The following is a 19,137-nucleotide window of genomic DNA, read 5'->3' as shown; positions in this document are numbered from 1 at the left end:
CGACTACGGCATTTGAATTGAATATAGGATAGGAATTTGAAAAGGAATAGGAACATCTAACATTTCAAATGACTTGTTTTACTCAATAAGACAATGATATCAAACAGCACCTACATTGTTTCTCACTTTTTTTTTTTTTTTTTGCCGCCGTCGGGTTTTAGTTTTTTAAACATTTTAGTATTTCAATATTTTCCGTTTTAACCTGCGATGCCCAACAAAATAATAGCGTGAGTAATGCACACCTTAATAAAAAGCAAGCATTTTAGCTTGATAATCAAAAACGGTTAATTTCATTTATTGCTATTGTATCAAACTGATAGAAACATTTAATTATAAAAGATTGATCTACTTAATAAGACTATAATAGCAATCAACACCAAACTTGTTTCTTACCTTTTGTTCCCTTTGTCGAATGATTATTAATTTACTTACCACCCAGGCTAAAAAAAAGTCGGTTAAAGTTGAGATTTACTACGCAAAATCGACTTTTCCTCTTGTTGAAGTCGGTAAAATTGGATAAATATAGTTTAGGCGCTACGGTGGAACATACGTAAATACAAAGACTGTTAAAAAAAATTAATAATGAAAAAAATCATCTCTTGCTATTATTGAAGTCGGTTATAATGCGACCTATGTTACCCGGGCTACAATAACGAATCGATTGACACCGTATTCATCGAAATTGGCTGAATAGTTTAGGTGCTACGGCGGAACATGCGTAAATACAAACATACATAGACTGCTAAAAATAAAATCATAACCCTTCCTTTTATCTTCGCCGTAGTCGGGTGAAAATTAACTCATATCCATTGAAATAGTGAGGAAAATATGTAACCTCTTTACTTTTTTTTTATTTTTTTTAATGTTAAATTTAATTTAGATTAAAAATTTTTATACTCAACTCTACTGCAGTTAATTTAGGATAAAGTGGCACATTTGTAATAGTATACCTTGATTTTGTTATAAATTTCGACATAATATTTTGCATTTCTTGTGTTGTGTTTATGTGTTCTTTGTATGATTATGCATTTATTTATTTTTATTTATTATCTTATGTTATTAACTGGCTCTAAATTTAGTTCTTTTGTGAGTGGTGGTAGCTAGTCAGGCAATTGTTATAACCTTTACTAACTCCCACCTCTCTTTAAACCTACTCATATCCAAGGAAATGTGCATAAAAATTGTTGGTACAGATCGTGCTGTTAGTCAAATTATAAGGGCCTCATGGTTGAATGGTCTACCCTCGCTCTGGGTGTACTTCCAGGGATTTTCAAACAGACAGGGTGAAATATACTTCTGTTGGTGATTTCTTTTCTTCTATTTTATCTGTGAAATACATTTTTGTAAAAAATATTACCCTGAATGAAATAAAATGAACTGAATTGAATTTCTATTCTTCTTCTTCGGGCTTATTGCAGTTTTGTTTCGATGAGAACAGCAATCTAAGTGTCTCTCCTCCCTTACATATGATTCCATATAGTACAGAATATAAATAAACAACAAATGAAAGAATTTTAGAGAACAAAGATCGGAAGTACACCTGGAGCAAGGGTGGGAGTCGAACCCACCGCCTCAAGTGCGGAAGACAATCACTTAGACCATTCACCCATGTGGCCCTTATGATTTGACTTACAGTACGATCTGTACTAACAATTTTTATGCAAATTTGCTTCTTAGTTGAAATTAGCAAATAAAATAGTTATAGAGTTTAAATGCTTAGAAATTCTTGATCACCTGTAGGGACACCCCTCGATTATTTCTTCTTCATCTACAACATTATCATCGAAAGCAGGTAGTAAATCTGGTAGCAAAAAAAAAAAAAAAATCGTGTTGTGATGAGACGATACATGAATCACTAACCTCTGGAAAGTTTTCAAGAAGAATGTCAGCAGCTTTAGTGCTCAGTTTTTATGAAGGAAGATTGGATGATCAGAAGAAATCCTTCTTGTAGACAAAAGGCAATTAGACAACAACAATAATACTAGAGTGGCTTACCAGGGCCGTAGACAGGGTGGGGACCGTCCGGACAAATCCTCCCCCGAAATTCTTGGATACATATTTTTTAGATTCTGAATTCCAATTATGCTGTCGTTTAATTAGTCAGTAAAACTTCCCTTTGCTTAAGTTAATTTTCCATTATGTTTTCGTCCTATACTTTTTATTCTGTCTATACGTTTTTATGGTTACTTGACCATTTTTATCTATTCAAATACTCTCTTACTCAGCCTGAAAATTCAAATTTTTAATTAGCCGCCTGCAAAGGAGGCTGGTGCATCAAAGAAGTGGGGGATCTAAGGGAAAAGTGGTGGGGCAACTATTTTAAGTCCCTTTTTAAAAAAAAAAAATCAAAACATCCAACCTAAATAAAAGATGTCTGATATCTGATTTATTAATTTTATTTTATTTTATTTTATTTATTTATTTATTTATTTATTTTTTTTTTTTTTTTGGATTTTTTTTTTTAAACGTTTTCAAAGAAGTCCTTAATTTTTTACACCTTGGTCCATCACAGAATGTTAATGACTCTTATTACGAATAACACTTTTAAAAGAGGGAAAGAGAAGGACATTTTTAAAACATCATATTTTTAAAACTTCAATAAGAGACGTGACAAATTTACATGATCAAAACTATCATTTTTAACCTAATCAAACTTTTGATTAAATGCTTCAGTTTGGTCGATTTTAATAAATTCACGAATAAAGGATTTACGTATTTTGATGCAAAAAATTTTACCTTCTAGTTGACGCATTTGTAGCCTTTACGATCCTGTTTTTTTTTTTTTTTTTTTTTTTTTTTTTTTTTTTTTTGCAGGTGCCGATGGTAGATTACTTTTTAATAGTGACTATTTTCTATTTTTATTTATTCGCCCGAAAATTATTCTAAGAGCCCCCGTTGCATACATTTGTAATAGTGAACATGAACTGTATGATACATTATAGACCGTATAAGTCTTATTTTGTTGAGTTGGGCAGTCATCAGATAGTGACCTGATAGTTGATAGAGATCTTATACAAAATCTCATTTCTATCTGATGAATAATTTTGGTGTAATATAAATTAATTATCAGACATTAATGAACTAAATTGGTAATTAAAATAATTATTTGATAATATTTTTTTATTTTAGTTTAATTTTTGCAAAAAACAAAATAAACATATTTTTTAAACGCTATTTTCCTTCTGTATTACATGTCTCGAACCACATTTGCCTCCGACCATGTCCCTCCCCGAAAATATATCCTGGCTACGGCCTTGTGGCTTACAAACAGTTATTAAACAAATAAATCTAAATAAAAGACTTTTTGAATCTCACAAATGAAAAACTATTTTGATCTGTTTGCAGAAGAACATATCAAACGGACTTTCCGATTCCATACTAACAGTAGGGAATGCTGGAATTAGACGCATTTTTCGCTCTTTGTTTTCAGCAGAAGCGAAATTAGCAAGCTTGCGCAATAAAGCTAACTCACAATAAATCACAAAAATGGAAAATTGAAAAATTTGCAGTTACTGCTTTTTTCTGCCAACGACAGCGTATGTCTGCTTTACCAAAGGATGACTTTGAAATAAGAGCGGAATCCTTAATACTCAAATTAAAAAAAAGAAGAAAAAAAAGGATGAAAGAAGAGTTTTCTACCTGAGGGCCACACTGACGTAAGTCCAAAATGGTGGTTTTCAGGATAATACTGCATCATATGTAAAATCTTACTCCGTATTAAGCCTCGATTTAAAAAAAAAAAAAAACCTTTATAATTTTTTATAAGAGCGCGAGTCCCAAACTTTCTGTCACACCATAGACAAACGTTATTGCGCTCTCCTGTGAAATTGTTTAAATCTGTTGCTGTACCTCAAAGCAACTCTCGCCAATCTGACTTTGAGGTACAAAATTAATGATAACGTTAACAACATGTTCTTTCTGTTACTTTAGTGGTGTTAAAAACTATAGAACACACACTTTTTTATTACCGCTAATTTTGTGTAAGTACAACTCAAATCATCAAATCAGTGCCGTAAATCCTCAAATTGATGCGTTATCAGAAATAAATGAAACTGTTCTTGAAGTAAAGCATATTTAATGCATGAACAACAATGGTTTTGCTTCCATTTCTTTTCCAACCATCTTGAAAATGACACTGCAGTGCAATCTGATAAATAAAACCCTAAAAGTGCCAAATTTCATGCCAAAAAGCAGGAACCGAAAAAAAAGTGCATTTAGCGACACCTCCTGAAAGCTTTTCCCCTCTCTCCCTTTCTTTCCAACTCTTTTGTCGCTGCATCCCTATTACACGTGGATTACGTAACCAAGGTGAACATCCCTTCCACTTTTTATACGGGTCTTCTTTCACTTCACTTAGAGTAAAAGTAAAATGGGCATCCAAAACACGGAAACCTGTCCACCTTTTTTGAAGCAGGAAGATGATAGTAAAAATAGAATGGTAGCCCTTTTTTTTCCAACCTCCAAATTTTTAATCCTTCAATCGTAGAAGGGGTGCTTTTAAACCGGATTCAAAGGGTCCGCGTTTGGAACGCATTTTACGATTGAACTGATAAAAATCGCAGTACAGTGATTGGCAAAAAAGAGATGGCAAAGGGTTCAGCGAAGGACACTGTTTAAAGTAGATAATTTACTCTGACAGTAGAACATACAATGAGAAGATTAAACACAAACCTAACGACTGTCAGTAAGAATCTACTACAAAAGAAATAAATATATATATTTTTACATGCCTTGTGTATGGTAGATTCAAGGGTATAAGACGAAGAATTTTTTATAATAGAATTTGAACAGGAGTGAGACTAGTACACGGGTTTGTGCGGAAAAAAAAGTAGGGGACTGCGGGGCAAAGTGATATAGTTAAGATGACTGAGCTTTTCCAATATGAAAAAAAACTAGAAATTTGTTTTGAAAATTACAGTACATAAAGGTAGAACATTTTATTTTTCATAAAACTTGCATTGAAAAATCATTTTTTATTTTTGGCTGTAAGTTTTCACCTTAAAAAAAAGTGGAAAATTTTCACTTTTTTTTTTCCATGGGACAAAGTGAGAAAAAATATATTTTTCTAATGGAATATTTTCTATTCGGTTATAAGAAATATTTTTGATCAAATGAATAATTAAACAAAAGGTTGAATTAATAAAGGAGAGACAATGAAACAACAAACGAATAATTAAATAATTAATTAACTAATGTAGGACGAAAATTAAATAAGTCAGTAAAAGGGTGAATGAATAAATAAATCAGTGGTTTACTAAATGAAGGAATGTAAGTGAATTAATCAACAAATGAATGCGTAAGTGATAGTGTCAATGAGTGAGTAAATAAACAAAATAAACTATTTCACTTTTCCCCATTTCCTCTGCTCCGCATGTACTTGACTAATTGCACACAATATAAAAATACAAACAAGCTTAATATTACCTAAATAAATACTACGTCGAAAATAAGAAGGTCTCAATTAATGTTTAAAATGTTAATAACAAAGAAAATATATTATTTTTTCCACAAAAATAATTTTTGACGTACTACAAAATATTACAATATGAGTATCAATTTTCGAAAATTGCCTGTATTATCATATGCTTAAATCTTCGGTTGTCTTTTTTTCCTAACTGGAATAAACTACATGTGCTACTACATTGTTAAAATATTACCAGAGAGATGGTGCTTAAAACAGAGTAAATATTTCACCATTTCACTTTGCCCACATTCCCATGTTTAAAAAATCGTCAATGTTTAAGGTCCTAAAAGGCAAAGAATAAATTATCTGTAAAGTTTATAAAATCTAAACATTTTAATTGCTTCAATTGAAGAATAAAAAAATTATCAATGAAACTTGTCAGTACGTATATTACTGCAAGTCATTGTCGAGATTGTTCATCAAGCTCAGAAATTCAGAAAATTAAAGTGATGTAAGACACAGGGTTGGCCTTTATTTTTTATTTATTTATTTATTTATTTTATTTTATTTTTTATTTCTTTATTTTTATTTATTTATTTATTTATTTATTTACTTATTTTTTATTTTTTTGACTAAACTGGTTAAAATTTTCAAGCTTGATGTAAACGATCTCCTTTTCAGATCATCAGCTTTAAGTCCGGAGCATTTTTCACATCCAAACGTTAGTTCAGATACGGCTGTGAAACCCGGATTGTTCAAAAGAAATCCAAAAGTCTGGTCTAAACCTATCTATACAGCAATTTTTAATGAGAATTACGTTTTATAAATCATAAGAAAAATATATTGTGTTAATTATTCTGAAATATAAACATGCTTATTACTAAATTGAAGCTTTCAAGAACAGTAAATTACATAAAATAAAAATCACTTACCTTCCAAAACAATTTTCCACACTTTTTTTTACAATATCTGTATTCAAATCTTCTGGTGTTATTTTAAAGTTTAAAAAACTTTTTTTTTTTTTTTGGAATTCAAATAGAAACCGTCAGTTAAAATATTTTTTTACGATGACGCACCATAAATGAATTTCCTAACGCAATTTCTTTTGATTGCATAATATTTTCGTCTAAAAGCCGTCAGTCACACTACTATGACACGGAACTTGGCATTCCAAATTCAAATTTTTTCAAGTATTTTAAATTAAAAAATCGTTTGTAATTATATATATATATCTCAGAATACCAATCGCAACTCCAGAACTCGAATGCGCTACCTTGCGGTGATTAACATAACTGCCGAAAAAGGTAAAACATTCTATTCTACGTGTTTTCTTTGGGGTAAATAACAGGCTTCAGACAGTTTGTGGGGTAATGTTATCTCAGAAGAACAGAAAAAAAAGCTTCCCACAATTACGATGAAAAATTACTGCCATTCACTAAGCGTCAAAGCAAGTTATAAGTTTCGGCATTTGTTTGTTTTACCTTTTTCATCCGCCATTAGACAGTAGCTCCTGCGCCCCCTATAGTTTATTGGAGTCGCGAATTCAAATAGTTAATCAAATATTTCAACCATTACTATTTATTCGAGAGAATTAAATGATAAAATATAGGTAGAGAGAGAAATCGTCTGCGAATAAAAATGTAATACTTAACTGGAAAATGTTAGAAATTTTTGTTCATTTAGTTCAATATAAATCCGTAATTCAAACAAACTGTAGGAGGCGCTGCAGCCTTTGGCTAATGGAAACTGAAAGTTAAATTAAAACCGGTCCACTTACGTAGGAGATAACCAGCTCAATAAGACATCTGCCTTATCCAAGTTGAAATGTTTTACCACTTTGGCTAATTTCTTAAATTACCACAAGGTAACGTATTCGAGCTCTACAACTGCGAATAAGAAACCTCAATAAATAAACAAAAACATATTACATAAAATACTGATAAAATTACGTAACATTTAAAAATAATTCTGAAGATAAGAACTGAATAATAAATTGTAAACAGCAATTTTCAAAAATTTCCATCGTATCAAGCACTAGAAAATGCATATGGAAAGATGGTATTTTATTTATATTTCACTGATTTAAAAAATAATAAATTAGTAAATTTAAAATGTTTACTTTAGTTCCAATCATTAAAGAATGTTTATAAATATTAATCTTTTGAAATTAACCCAGAACTTGTAACATTTTACAAATTTCGAGGTAATTTTATGGATTTATTTTATTGACATTTTTTTAAGTAATCAAAAATATTTTGAAGTTACTTATAATTGGTTAAATTTTATTTGTTTTAATTTTTTAACTCTTGAATTTATATATTTATGCACAATAAAAGAAATAAATACATTGTCCCTTGAAAAAAAAAATTGTAAGTTTAATTAGTGTTTCGTGAGTTAATACTTTTCTATGTAGGAAGAAAATCATCCATTCAAAATCGACGCAAAAACAGACCCCCCCCCCCTTTTCATTACATGAATGTTAAGGGACTGGTAGTGAAGATTAGGGAGTTTTAAGCTTTTCGAGATATTCGGTTATCTTTATTTGGTAACTCATAAATAGAATGACAACTGAAAAAATCAAATGTATGCATTTCTAAAAGAAAAAAAAAATGTAGCAACTTTTCAAACAAAAACCAAAATAAATATAAATAAATAATAAATAAAATAGGAAAAAAGAAGAAAAGTGGAAAAGAAAAATAAAGAAAAAGAAACAAAATTCCTTTTTTTTTTAATGTTTATTTTTCATTTACTCAGTTTTTACTAGAAAAGAAAAAAAAATTACAAGACAAGTATTTTGTAGAAGAGTAATTTTACATTTCAGTTAGACATTTTGATGTTCTAATTCATTTTTTTGTAAAATATATTTTGGAGTTTTTTTCTGCTCCATATTGTGAAGGACTTTAAAAATTGTATGACGCTTTTTACCCTTTAAAGAATTACTCTTATAATAGTATTTACCGCACTCGTTTCAGCAAAATGACTTATTTGAATCACCTGGCTTAAACTATCGACAAAATCACTTCCATCGGATTGATAAACATAAAAAAACAATAACACTTATTCAGTTCTCATCAAACCAGCGGAATTCAAACGTGGGAAAAGCGTCAAAACTACTTCATTAATGGACGTTTAGAAAAAACCATTTCCCATCCTCCCACACTAAACAATCAAAACAAACACAGAGCGAAAAAGAACTGAAACCTGTGATTATTCGATATAATGTCACGCGATAATCATAGGAAACGTCAAAAACGCGCACTCCCCTGAAATCGAAGGAGAGAAAGGGGGGGTCTGATGAAGCCCCCGTAGGAGGTGGAGCGCCTGAACCGTCCCAACTCACGACTATTGGACCCTGATCCCAGTGGGGGTAAAATATTCCCCCAGGGCTTTATATAAACGGTTTCACCCCGTGCTATACTCATATCAGTTGAAGGAAGTTTAGCGCGCGAAGTGTTCTTTTCTGTTCCACAGCTCCGATCTCGCGTGTTGCCATAACTCTTTTTGAAATAGTGTGTCGGTGGGACTCAGTGATATCTATGATATAATACTTACGACAAAAAACCATGTTGTATAATATGAACATTTCATCGCTGCAGAATTAAGGACTTTTCATTAGTTAATTTATTCATAAGGTATGTATATTTATTGATATATTATTAATTTTATTGTATGTACATAAACAAATATTTTTGTGCAATCAAGATTTCTGATTTTTCTCTATTTTGACGTTCCAATCCATTTTTACAGTAAAGAGCTTTATAGAGGCACAGTTTGTAATAGCCGAGTAATATAATGTGAAAAATATCGTACGAGAGTTAAAATTAATTTATTTAAAAAATAATTTAATGGAATTATTCTACTGTTACTTTTTATTTTTATTGTGAATTTTTCTTTACCAAGGTTCAAAAATTTTTAATTTTTATTGCGAATGTAAGTTAAAAGTATGAAACTCTTAATTATTGTGTTTTAAATATCAATTTTTATTACGTATGCTTTTATATACTTTTAAATTTCTATTGTATAATTTTTGCTTAAGATTTTTGAAAGAAGATTAAATATCTTTTACAACCGATATATTTTTAAGCCTTATTTTTTTTTCTATTAAAAATTGTAAAATGTATATCTAGAATAATGAAGAAAATTCATGCATGTTTGAAAAAAGTACTATTTCGAATACAAATAAAATAGCAAGATGTGTGAAACTATCACAAAATTTAGTCAAAGACTTTATTTATTTTTAATTACCATAGTTTTACTTATCAATAACTTCGGGTTCTGCAATTTTTTTTTTTTTTTTGAATATTCAAAAGTTTTAATTAAACCATTTATTTTCAGAATCTTTACAAGCTGATTCAGTTTTTAGCAAATCAGTTAGTGATCCTTTTTATAAAAACATCGGAATTTCCCTACTGAAAACACTTTTTAGGCAACTTCTGAAGCTTAAAAAAAAGTTTATAATTGAATCAGGGAAGAAAAACTGTTCAATCGGAATAACAGATTTATTCTATAATGATGTTTTTGCATTCTCTTCCTTGTTTGCAATCCAAATTTGCTCATTCCGCGAGGTTTTTTCTACAAAATTTAATCACTTAATTTAACAACTCACAAATTAAGAAATTATATTTTAAAACAGAGGACAAGAATTTATGATGTCTTTTGATGAATAAATTGCTTTTCTTTGCAGTAATATATATTTAATAATAAGTTATTCAACTGTATATTGTGAACCATTAAGCGATTTGAAAATGTCAATTATTCATTACGAATCAGAAAGATTTTTCTCGCTATCTTCACTACGTATAATTGCGTTGAAAATTTCGCATGACTCCAGAATTTGATTTCATCAACTTTTTTTTTAGTAATAATAAATAGTAATAGTAACTTAGAAACAGAAAGAGAGTAACGTAGTGGTAAGAAAACATTGCAATTTTTCAGTTCTCACTCTCATTTTTCCTCCACCTGTTGTTTGCATTCAAGGACTCAGAGCTTTTTTAATCGAAAAGTGCTTCTTGTAATCTCGAAACAAGTGTCTGTAATTTGTTTTTCAATTTTATGTGTAACAACATTGTTTATTAATCTTTGTTTTGGGTAGTTCAGTAAATTTTTGACGTATTCAACCTGATTTCTTTGTTTTTCTATTTTTGAATCGGTCAATACATAAAAGTTACTAAGAGAAATGATCCAGTTTTTCAATTATTCCATGGCACTACTCAATTTCAGCTTGTAGCAGATAAAGCTTTATTTATTTAATTACTGAGCAAGCAAAATCTTCCTTTTAAGAGCACAGTAAAATTAAATTGAATGAAAATGCGGGAACAATATACTCACTACTTGTAAATCGTTAAAGTTATTAAATGCATTTGTTAAAACAAAACACTCTGGCAATCCAATCTAAAAGCACTAATCGCTCCCATTGCATTCGATTAAAATTGTATGCATTTTAAATGAGTATTAATTGCAATCGGAATCTTTTCCTTTATTTCATTGTTTTTGTCGTTTTGTGTTATCGTAATTGTTATTGAAAATTCAAATGTTTTTTGAATTATAATAGCAACGATTAGTAATCGTTATCCTTAAAAGCTGGACACAATTTCAGCATCAAATATTGCTACTGAAACTGTACTGAGAATTACCAGTTATACTGATGTCAAGGTGCGTAAAATATAATAACAACACTTAATAGACACTTAAAAAAATAATATCGAAACAGGGACCAATTTTTTTTCAAAAATATAGTTTAAACTTTATACAACTCAAACACGTTACAGACACTTTATCGTTATCTATTTAAAAAAGGTAATTGTAATCGAGATTCCAACTTGCCATTTACTGTTTAGAAGTTTTTAACAATAACGCGCTCTATCTAAATCGAAACTAATTATGATAAAGATTTTACGATTTTTATTACCCGACTTACGATGATTTAAGTCCCGTTAATTAGAAACACCACTACGACGCAATTTTATGCAATAATTAAGGAAAGTTAACATGCTTAAATAACGTCAAAAGTGTTAAATTATAATCACAGTTAATGACATTTTATTGTTTCTAAATAAAACTTCGCACATTAATGGTTGATATATTCACAAATAAAATGTATTTTACTGGTTCTAATTTCTAATTAACATTATTGCTGTCGGTTTCAGTTAGTCTGGTTATTCAGTGTTTTGTAACAGAATCTTTCGATCTTTTATTGCGTCATGAATTCTAAATAAGACTTAAGTGTGGACACAAAGTTGCATACAGCTTTATGAAGAATTCCTTCTTTAAGCGAAAAAAAGTGGGATCCGAGAAAGATAGCTTGGCAAGATGTTCGAAGGAGCTATGTTCAATCTTTCAATTATTCATTTTCAATGAATAACTTTTGTATCATGTATTACAAAAATTTATTACTGTACTAATGAATCATGTCCTATGATGAAAAGTTCAATTGGTTATTCAAAGTTACAGGAGAATCAACTTTGCTTTCAATCATTAAACTTTTTTTTTTTTTAATTCTATTGTATTTCCTTCGTCTCGTTGTTACATTCGCCAATATGTATGGGCATAATGGGGTAAATTAAAAAGAAATTTCACTAAGTTCTTAGCTGTTTCGTATTTAGTAGAGAAAGGAGATTGTTAGAGACAAATTTTCCGACTTTATATGCTGATAAAGAATTTCATCAGTACAAAATAAGTAAATTACAAAAGTTTAGACACAGGTATTAGACACAGACATATAAAATCTCAACTGAACGGTAGGGCAGTTTGATCAACACGCCCCAGTGAATGAAAATTTTGTAATTTAAAAAAAGAGGGGGTGGGGCTCCAAAAGTTTTTTTGAGATGAAATAGCATTAGTTATTTCTTTGCACAATTCTAAAAAGAAAAACAATCAGAAAATTCTGTGCTTGTTATGTGGTTAGAAGTGTTCATTTACAAGTTTGTTGTATCCCTTTCATTTATCCTTCCACCCCTCTTTCCAAAAAAGAGAAAACTGAAAGAGAACCATAAAAGATTTTATAGCTTTTTTTTTTTTTTCAAAAAAGTTTCTGCATGTCAATCTTATAGTTTTTACTCACATGTGATAAATAACTAAGCTTTTAACGATACTGTGAGTTTCTGAAGATAAAATTGGGCTTAACTATTCATGTACTCGTTAGACTTCCCTGATTATCTTACTTAAGCTGAAAGTACTTTTATAATTATTATTATTCGAATGTCTTATTTTACAAAATTTTTGATTTTTAAGACAAATTACAAAAGAAAATAAACACAACTTTGTACTATCGTTTGCTATCAAAAAGACTGTATGCAAGTTTTCTTTCGTGATTTACATTTGAGATACAATTACAATTTTAGTTAGATATTTTGGGGGAAAACAAAATAAATTTTATCTTAAGAAAATTTAACTTATCCTGTTCGCCAGGAATTAATTTGTGAGACATTAAATGCTCATCAGAAGGACAGTTTGAAATATAAGAGTATAACTTATTAAGTTTGTTTTAGCTTCATTGTGCTTACTTATGATTTTTTTCTTACTATAAAACGTATTAATTATTATTATTACATATTAAAAATATATTTTCGTACAAACATACACCTGTATTGCAATTCTTTATTTTCTTCTTCTCTGAAGATAGCTCTATAGCAACAAATTATCTTTCATTCATATGTGAATACCATTAAATATATAATTTTAAATAAGCTTATTGAAGAAGATGATGCTGTGAGCTAATGTCTGCATTGAATTCTTAAAACTTTTATCAAAATAACAAAAGTATAAGAAAAAGTATTTAAGAAACTGATATGTAAAAGACTAAAACGAGGTCAAAATGATTATGAAAAGCAATGATCATGTCTGCAACTCTTCAGACATCTACGAACCTAAAAATGTGCCTTCTTTTTTGGGAATTGTTTTAAAGAATTTAAAACAATGAAGTTCATATAATGGCGAAAGTGCACAAATTAACTCACATGTAAAAACTAATCAAAAAAAAAGGTATTGTTAAAATATGCTAACCAGACTAATCATTCAGACTGAATTCACAAATATTCTTTTTATTATCAAGCTCTTCGAAACTTAATGCAATATGGCAAGCAGTCTTTATCTCTACTGAGTGCATTTTTCATTTGAACAGCCGCATTTATTCAATTTTCTTTTTTTCGCATGTGCGAATTCAACATAGAGTAAGCATTGAAAATCAGCGTAACAATGGACAGTAGATTAAAAAAAAGAAAAAAAAGTAACAAAAATTTGATAACGATACACACACACACACACACACATATATATATATATATATATATATATATATATATATATATATATATATATATATATATATATATATATATATATATATATATATATATATATATATATATATATATATATATATATCGACCAGAACGCTAGGCTTTCAATGGATCAAAGCATCAAAAGATTACAAGAATACATTCACGAGATATCTTTGACATGGATACAAAAATCTTTGAATTTCCCATTCAGCTTCTATTTTTCTGAAGTCGCCTGAAGTTGTTTCATTTTATATTCAATTTCCTTCAGTGTATTGTGTGGCACGACAAACATACCTCAAAATGAACCACACAGACAGTGTACGCACATCACCTTTGAAATCGAGACACAAAGGTGAAGCGAATTTCAACTCTTTCACCCATAAAACCGCGAAATAACACCAAAGAATAACCTTCCATCTCTGGTGGGAGACGTTGGCTTCTTTCACTTCCATCTCACCGCCCGCTGTTCCGGGGTGCTAAGATCTATGCTAAGACCCCGTTAAGGCTTTTGTGCCGCACCGGTCCACTTAGAATCCCTGAATGCGATCGATTCCTAAACTCAGAAAAGTCCACCCTGTCGTAAAATCCAGGGTCTTCTCGGTCAATGGGTGGCGTTTGGAGGACGTTTTTGTTGAGACTGGAGCGTTTTTCGTGTAAGATGCATGTTATGATCCAGTGAAGTGCTTTTTGCAGACTGACGTGATTTAAGTGACAACGCTGAGCCGTTAAAAGTGGAAAGAGCTTACCATTATATGTTTTGAGAGCATACCGCTTCAAACTAAACAAAATATCTCGGAATCTAAAATTGTGTGTATGCTCTGGACCAAGAGTCGGCAAGAAATTTTAGTTGGGGTCTGGATAGTTTTCAAACATTTTATCGAGGTCTAGAAAAAATCCTCATACTTTACCATTAAACTCCTAACACCATTAAAATCTTAAATCAGACAAGCAATGACTTCTAAAATACTAGAATAAGTGACAAAAGTCGACCTAAACATATTGTTGCCTACACATTAATATTTTTAAATAATTCATTTGTGTTATTTATGCTTCGAAAGCAATTTTGGGGATCCAGTTTCTGAACTTCCACGGTCCCCCAGGTGCTGACAGCTACTCTAGACAGTTTAGACATTTGCGAGGTCTAGAATACAACAAATAATAATAATCAAGCACGTATTTTTTGTGGCACATTCTGTTTTAGTTTTGTACACATTTAAGTGCTTTACTTATGCAAAGAAAACAAAGTTTCACGTACAGTTTAACTATAATGCTCGTCAGTTGTTCTAACCAAGAATTCTAACCTCATTCTTCAGAACTATAATTTTAATGTCTTCAAATCATTTTGCTTCACGCTTATGTTAATGAGGTTTAAAAAATTTTCTTTGGGAAAAAAATTTTTTGTTGAAGTTTTCAATAATAATTTTTGGAAGCTCTGTAAAACTAGAATACATGGTGTGGCACATAAAGCTCTGTAATAAAAAAAAAACTTTCAAAGCATAAAGCAGTTGAATTTAAAAATGTGAAGGAACAATATAGGAGTTCAGAAGAATTATGATAGAGATTTATTATACACATTTATCCCTCTGAGAAATAATGGTAATGTCCGTGCAGTTGAGAAAACAAAAATTTCCCGTTGGAGTCCCGTTCTCACTTGGATTTTTTTTTCATCCTAAATAACAGAAATAAGAACCTGCTAAACACGTCATAATGGTTAGTAGGCATAACAATCTCATGCTTGCATTCTGGGGATTAGAACATTCCCAACAAATTTTTCTTTGAAAATTTCCTATCGAAACGACAGATTATTCTGTTCTTTATACATATTTTTTTTTAATTGAAATTTATATAGACGTCCTTTTATTTTCCAGGTTTCAGAGGTGCATGTTCTAGTGTTAGACAATGACCGCGGAGACACTACGCTCTCCAAACTCTACTGCTTCTGAAGGATCGTCCCAGCTTCGAGTTCAAGTTCCCATGCAAGGTGGTGTTACTGGCGAGATCCGAAGGCCGTTTCTTACGGGTCAAGGATTCATCAATGTCTCGGCTCCGAAACCGAGCAACGTCCCATCATGGAAAGGACCCGGCTCTTTGAGCAGCGACTACTCCCCATCCTCTTCACTTCCCGCGGAGCGAAATGGTACAGACGATCAACCTGCCGAAGACCAGCCTGCTGACAACAAGAAGGACAAGACAAAAAAGAAGAGATATACCAAATCACGCAGTCGGCTCAGGAATCCCGGGGCTGTCATCAAGATCAAAAAGACGAGACGACTGAAAGCCAACGACAGGGAGAGGAATCGTATGCACAATCTGAACTCAGCCTTAGACAGGCTCAGATGCGTCTTGCCAAATTTTCCCGACGAGACAAAACTGACCAAAATCGAAACCCTAAGATTCGCTCATAATTACATTTGGGCACTGTCCGAGACTCTTAAAATGCTTGATTCCAAAGGCATCAAGCCAGATGGCTTTCTCGGAGACGCATCCCTTGATAACTCTTCAAGCATGGATGTACAAGCGCCACCCTTATACGGTTACTGCTCAGCACCCATCATTCCACCCAGCCCCGCATGGTCTTCTGCAGAGTCTCCACATCCTACCAGTTCTTCTTCAGTTCAAATGTCGTCATACACTACGTCAGACTTTTCTGATTCTTCCTGTTCGGGTTCCGAGTCTAGCAATAGTTTCATCAAATATGAATCATTGTGACGAAATAAGACTTTTATTTCTGCGGGAGACTTTCTATCGCTTAGAAATACGTAAATGCAATACTTGGTTTGAATTTCTGGTGGCATGGAACTCTACACAAATTCAATTAGATTTTCAGATGATTTTGTGTTTTTTGACTGTTTTGCAAAATGTTGAACAATTGATCAAAAGATCTTTTAGAACAATTTTAGCGCCACTGTGGTGCATGCAATACTTCAACTTCGATTATTTATAAATGAAAAGAACAGTACATAAAAAATGTACAGTTTTATATCAAAGATAGACTGCTTCGACGAAATCTATATTTTATGAGATAAAATGCTATTTTTATACAACTTAAGAGATGACAACATAATAAACTATAACATTTTTGCATCGAATGAACAATATATATTATAACTCACTTATATTCAATATTTTCAAGTTTTTACTTGGAAGCACAACAATCCTTTTTTTTTTTTTTTTACTTGCGTAAAAAGTTTTACCTGCATGTTACAAATGAGATTGAAAGCAATAACTTAAACTCAGCAAGTTTTGTTTAAATACTTAAAACAACTGTAGAAATAACTATTCATTTTTTACCCATGTTTTAGCATAAAATAACTAAAATTGTGTATAACTTAAATATTTTAGTTTTTACTATTTATTTAAACTGCTCCTCAAAATCATACATAAAATACCTATAATTCTGAAAAATAAATGTTATATTTCTCATATTTATATGTTTCTATGTGTTTCAGTCTTCTCCATAGCTTCAGCACACTGAAAAAATGAATAAGTGGTTAACATATTCAGTTTTGAATATATCACATCTTCCCAATCAATTTCATAATATTTCATTTTTAGCTTAATTTCAGATGATAAACTCATGAAAAAAAAAATCATCATTATTTTTTTGATATGGGATTAATCAACCTCTTATTAAGTCTCTCTTTCTGCCTCAAAATAGTTTAATAGTTTCCACAAATTTTACAAAAGGAAATGCATTTTTGAAATTGCAAAATAATTTTTAACAAAATTTTCTTCAAAATGATAACATAAAATAAAATTTAAACATGTGAAATATAAGCTGAAATTGAGAAAAACAGCAGCAGAATAATTAAGTTGTACGATTTTGACAACATAAAAAACAGTTTAGGGAAATTTTCTGTGTTGAAAACTGGCAAATGTTATAACAGGAAAAACTGCAATTGAATCGTCAACTTATTTGAACATTGAAAATACTGATCGTGTATAATTTTTTGTAGTTTCAAGGACGTCTTACAGAGGATAACATTACTGATCTTTAACAGAATAAAATTCCAACAATGTATATTATTATGTCACATTTTACGATGTTAGGTTACTCGTTACATTTGTTACTTTCACTGAAACATCTTTTTCATACTTGACGGACTTGAAAGGATGCGTACCGCCTAAGCATTTTTAACTAGTGCATTAAAAAGTTATTTTTTGTACGAAAAAATTGTTTTGCATTCCTTAACTTTTTCAATTTAACGCTTCGCTGTACTTTACTTAAATGTAATATTTATTTTTTAAGCCCCACCTCCCTCAAAAAGGATTGGACCCAAAGGGGAGAAACTCAAGGAATTGTTTCAAAATTACGAACAACTCTCAATAACTCGAAGTTTCAAGGGACTGGCTGAAAACTTCGAGTTATAGGAAGTTCCCAAAATTGTCTCAATAGTTTGGGAACTAATTAAAACTGAGATGAAGAGAGATTCGAGTTATAACGCTTTTAGTTATTGAGAGCTGACTGTAACTGAAATTGAGTATTTTAGAGAAAATATTTAATAAATGCATATTTTACCAGTGGAGAAAGTGGGTGAAAATGTCTGAAATATTCGATTTTTTGTTTTTCAGTTCAGTTATTCAAAATAAATTTGAACAAGGTGAGTTAACTTTGCATCGCTTCATTTTTTTCAATTACATTTGACCACAAAAAAAAAATGCAGAAGCTTCAATGCTTTACTCTTCTAGAAAGTTATAATATCAGTTTTCTACTTTTCATTTCAAAAAACGAATTGAAAACACTGAGCATTGTTTAATATTTATTCCAATAATTCTTAAATCAGTTTGAAAGCTACACTTGAATGATGATTTTACCTTTATGAAACCCTTTGTTCCCCACACTGTTATGTATACGTAATGCAGTAAAACATAGAAATCTCTCGATACATTGAAATCAAAATGGGAAGTTTTTCAGTATTTAGGAATTTTGTTTTCGGTTTCAAAGTTTCACCACTTTTATGAAAATAACTAGTGGTACCCGCACGGCTTTTTCCGAAGAAGAAAATTAAAAGGTCATTTGGTTCGCCTGTATATTTACAAATAATAGATGGTGAATTTCTCGCCAATTTGTTCGTCCATGTTACGGTTCCACGTTATGATAATTTGATAATTTACTCGTCCACGTTATGATAATTTTACTCAGGAAAATGTTCATGTGAAATTGGAAGAGAAAAAGAACAAAATCGATTTTCGAAAAAAATCGCTTCGAAGTGCACACTCCGATGCTGCCAACTAATTTTGTGCCAAACCTCACGAAAATTGGCCGAACGGTCTAGGCGCTATGCGCGTCACAGAGATCCAGACAGAGAACGATCCGGACATCCAGACAGAGAGACTTTCAGTTTTATTATTAGTTCTCATATGAATCACAAGTACACTAAGTGGCAGGATAACTTTGAGCCAGGTAAATAATACATTTTAAGCGGATTCTATAATTATTATTTCTTGAATTTG

The 19,137-nt window shown here is 30.9% G+C and overlaps 1 protein-coding gene across 2 annotated transcripts in view; it reads left to right on the top strand.

The window, feature by feature from the left end:
* LOC129221092 (neurogenin-1-like) overlaps positions 1–16,549 on the top strand; it is a 118,340-nt gene extending 101,791 nt beyond the window's left edge. The window contains exons 1-2 of one of the 2 annotated variants that reach the window (XM_054855533.1): positions 8,923–9,036; positions 15,552–16,549. In XM_054855533.1, coding sequence (XP_054711508.1) covers positions 15,583–16,392 — 810 coding nt within the window. In that variant the 5' untranslated portion in view covers positions 8,923–9,036; positions 15,552–15,582 and the 3' untranslated portion in view covers positions 16,393–16,549. Of the gene's footprint in view, positions 1–8,922; positions 9,037–15,551 lie in introns of those variants that run through there. The other variant, XM_054855534.1, reaches the window with a different exon arrangement.
* Positions 16,550–19,137: the final 2,588 nt, after the last annotated feature.

Source organism: Uloborus diversus, chromosome 4 (genome assembly GCF_026930045.1).
Source record: "Uloborus diversus isolate 005 chromosome 4, Udiv.v.3.1, whole genome shotgun sequence".
Lineage (NCBI taxonomy): Eukaryota > Metazoa > Arthropoda > Arachnida > Araneae > Uloboridae > Uloborus > Uloborus diversus.
The sequence above is the reverse complement of the archived record's forward strand: the minus strand, read 5'-3'. Positions and strand labels throughout refer to the sequence as shown.